Here is a 1,028-nt window from a genome sequence, read left to right as displayed (position 1 = left end):
GAAGTCCATACATTGCAAATCCAGCCGCGTTACCATACTAGAGGAAATGAAAAAATGCTTCGGTTTGAGAGGACGAGTCCTTTATTTCCCTTATTGGATACGTTTCGTGTGTTTTCTCCAACACTCCCGGCTTAAGGACATGCCTTCTGAAACACCAACACACGCATAACTCGCACACGCACATGCACACAGACAGATAAGATATGTATTAGATCCTGACACACACGGGGTGGGGGGAAGAGCAAGAGAGAGAGAGGGAGAGAGAGAGAGAGATCCTCCTACCTGGAGCCATAGATTGCAAGATACGTAGTGTTACCTGGGGAAGTCAGAACAAGTAAAAACACATTGAACTTCAGGGCTCTATGAGGCAGTTGATCAAGATCAGTGCTTGCTCATTTTCTCCCTCAGACTGTCTGTCTTGGGTTTTTGTTTTATCGTTTTGAGCAGCTCTTTCTATTTTTTTTCCTCCCTCTTTAGCTGTAATATCGGAGCCGGTTTCGGTCACCATGGCTCTGGGAATTGCTGCTTATCTGCACGGTGTTGATTTTTTTCAGTTCGGCCGGCTTTGCTCCTGGGTAGCTTCAGCAATGCTCTTGACTGGGATTTAATCGACAAGATCAGTTCGACTTTTTGTGCAATTTTTATGGCTCAGTCCATTCTCTAGATCATGCACAGAAACTTTCGGAAGTGGATTTTCTACGTGTTTCTATGCTTTGGAGTCATCTATGTCAAATTAGGGTAAGTCCTTGTGCACGACAAATCTCCTTTGTTTTTTGGGTCACGTTATGACAGACTTGTGAACAAAATGTTGCAAAGGAAAAAAGAAAAAAAAAACAAAGGGAAAAAAAAAAGAGGTGATTATTTTTCTGTCTGTCTCTCTCTCTCTCTTTCCCCCCCGCCCCGCTCCCTCGGGTGTCCCAGCGGTGGCAGCCCCCCGAAGTCGCCGGCGTTTCCCCCGGTGCCGGTGCCGGTGCCGCACGGCGGGGCGATGCCCGGCTTTGGGGCCGCCCCGCCGGGAGGGGGCCGGG

The 1,028-nt window shown here is 48.2% G+C and overlaps 1 protein-coding gene across 1 annotated transcript in view; it reads left to right on the top strand.

Annotated features, from left to right (window-relative positions):
• The first annotated feature begins 539 nt into the window (after positions 1-539).
• The window catches only part of WNT7B (wingless-type MMTV integration site family, member 7B), a 96,889-nt gene continuing 96,400 nt past the window's right edge, over positions 540-1,028 (top strand). The window contains exon 1 of the mRNA XM_009879722.1: positions 540-738. Within this exon, the coding sequence (XP_009878024.1) occupies positions 668-738 (71 nt within the window). The 5' untranslated portion in view covers positions 540-667. The remainder of the gene's footprint in view (positions 739-1,028) is intronic.

This window comes from Charadrius vociferus, unplaced genomic scaffold (genome assembly GCF_000708025.1).
Source record: "Charadrius vociferus isolate BGI_N301 unplaced genomic scaffold, ASM70802v2 scaffold90, whole genome shotgun sequence".
Lineage (NCBI taxonomy): Eukaryota > Metazoa > Chordata > Aves > Charadriiformes > Charadriidae > Charadrius > Charadrius vociferus.
The sequence above is the reverse complement of the archived record's forward strand: the minus strand, read 5'-3'. Positions and strand labels throughout refer to the sequence as shown.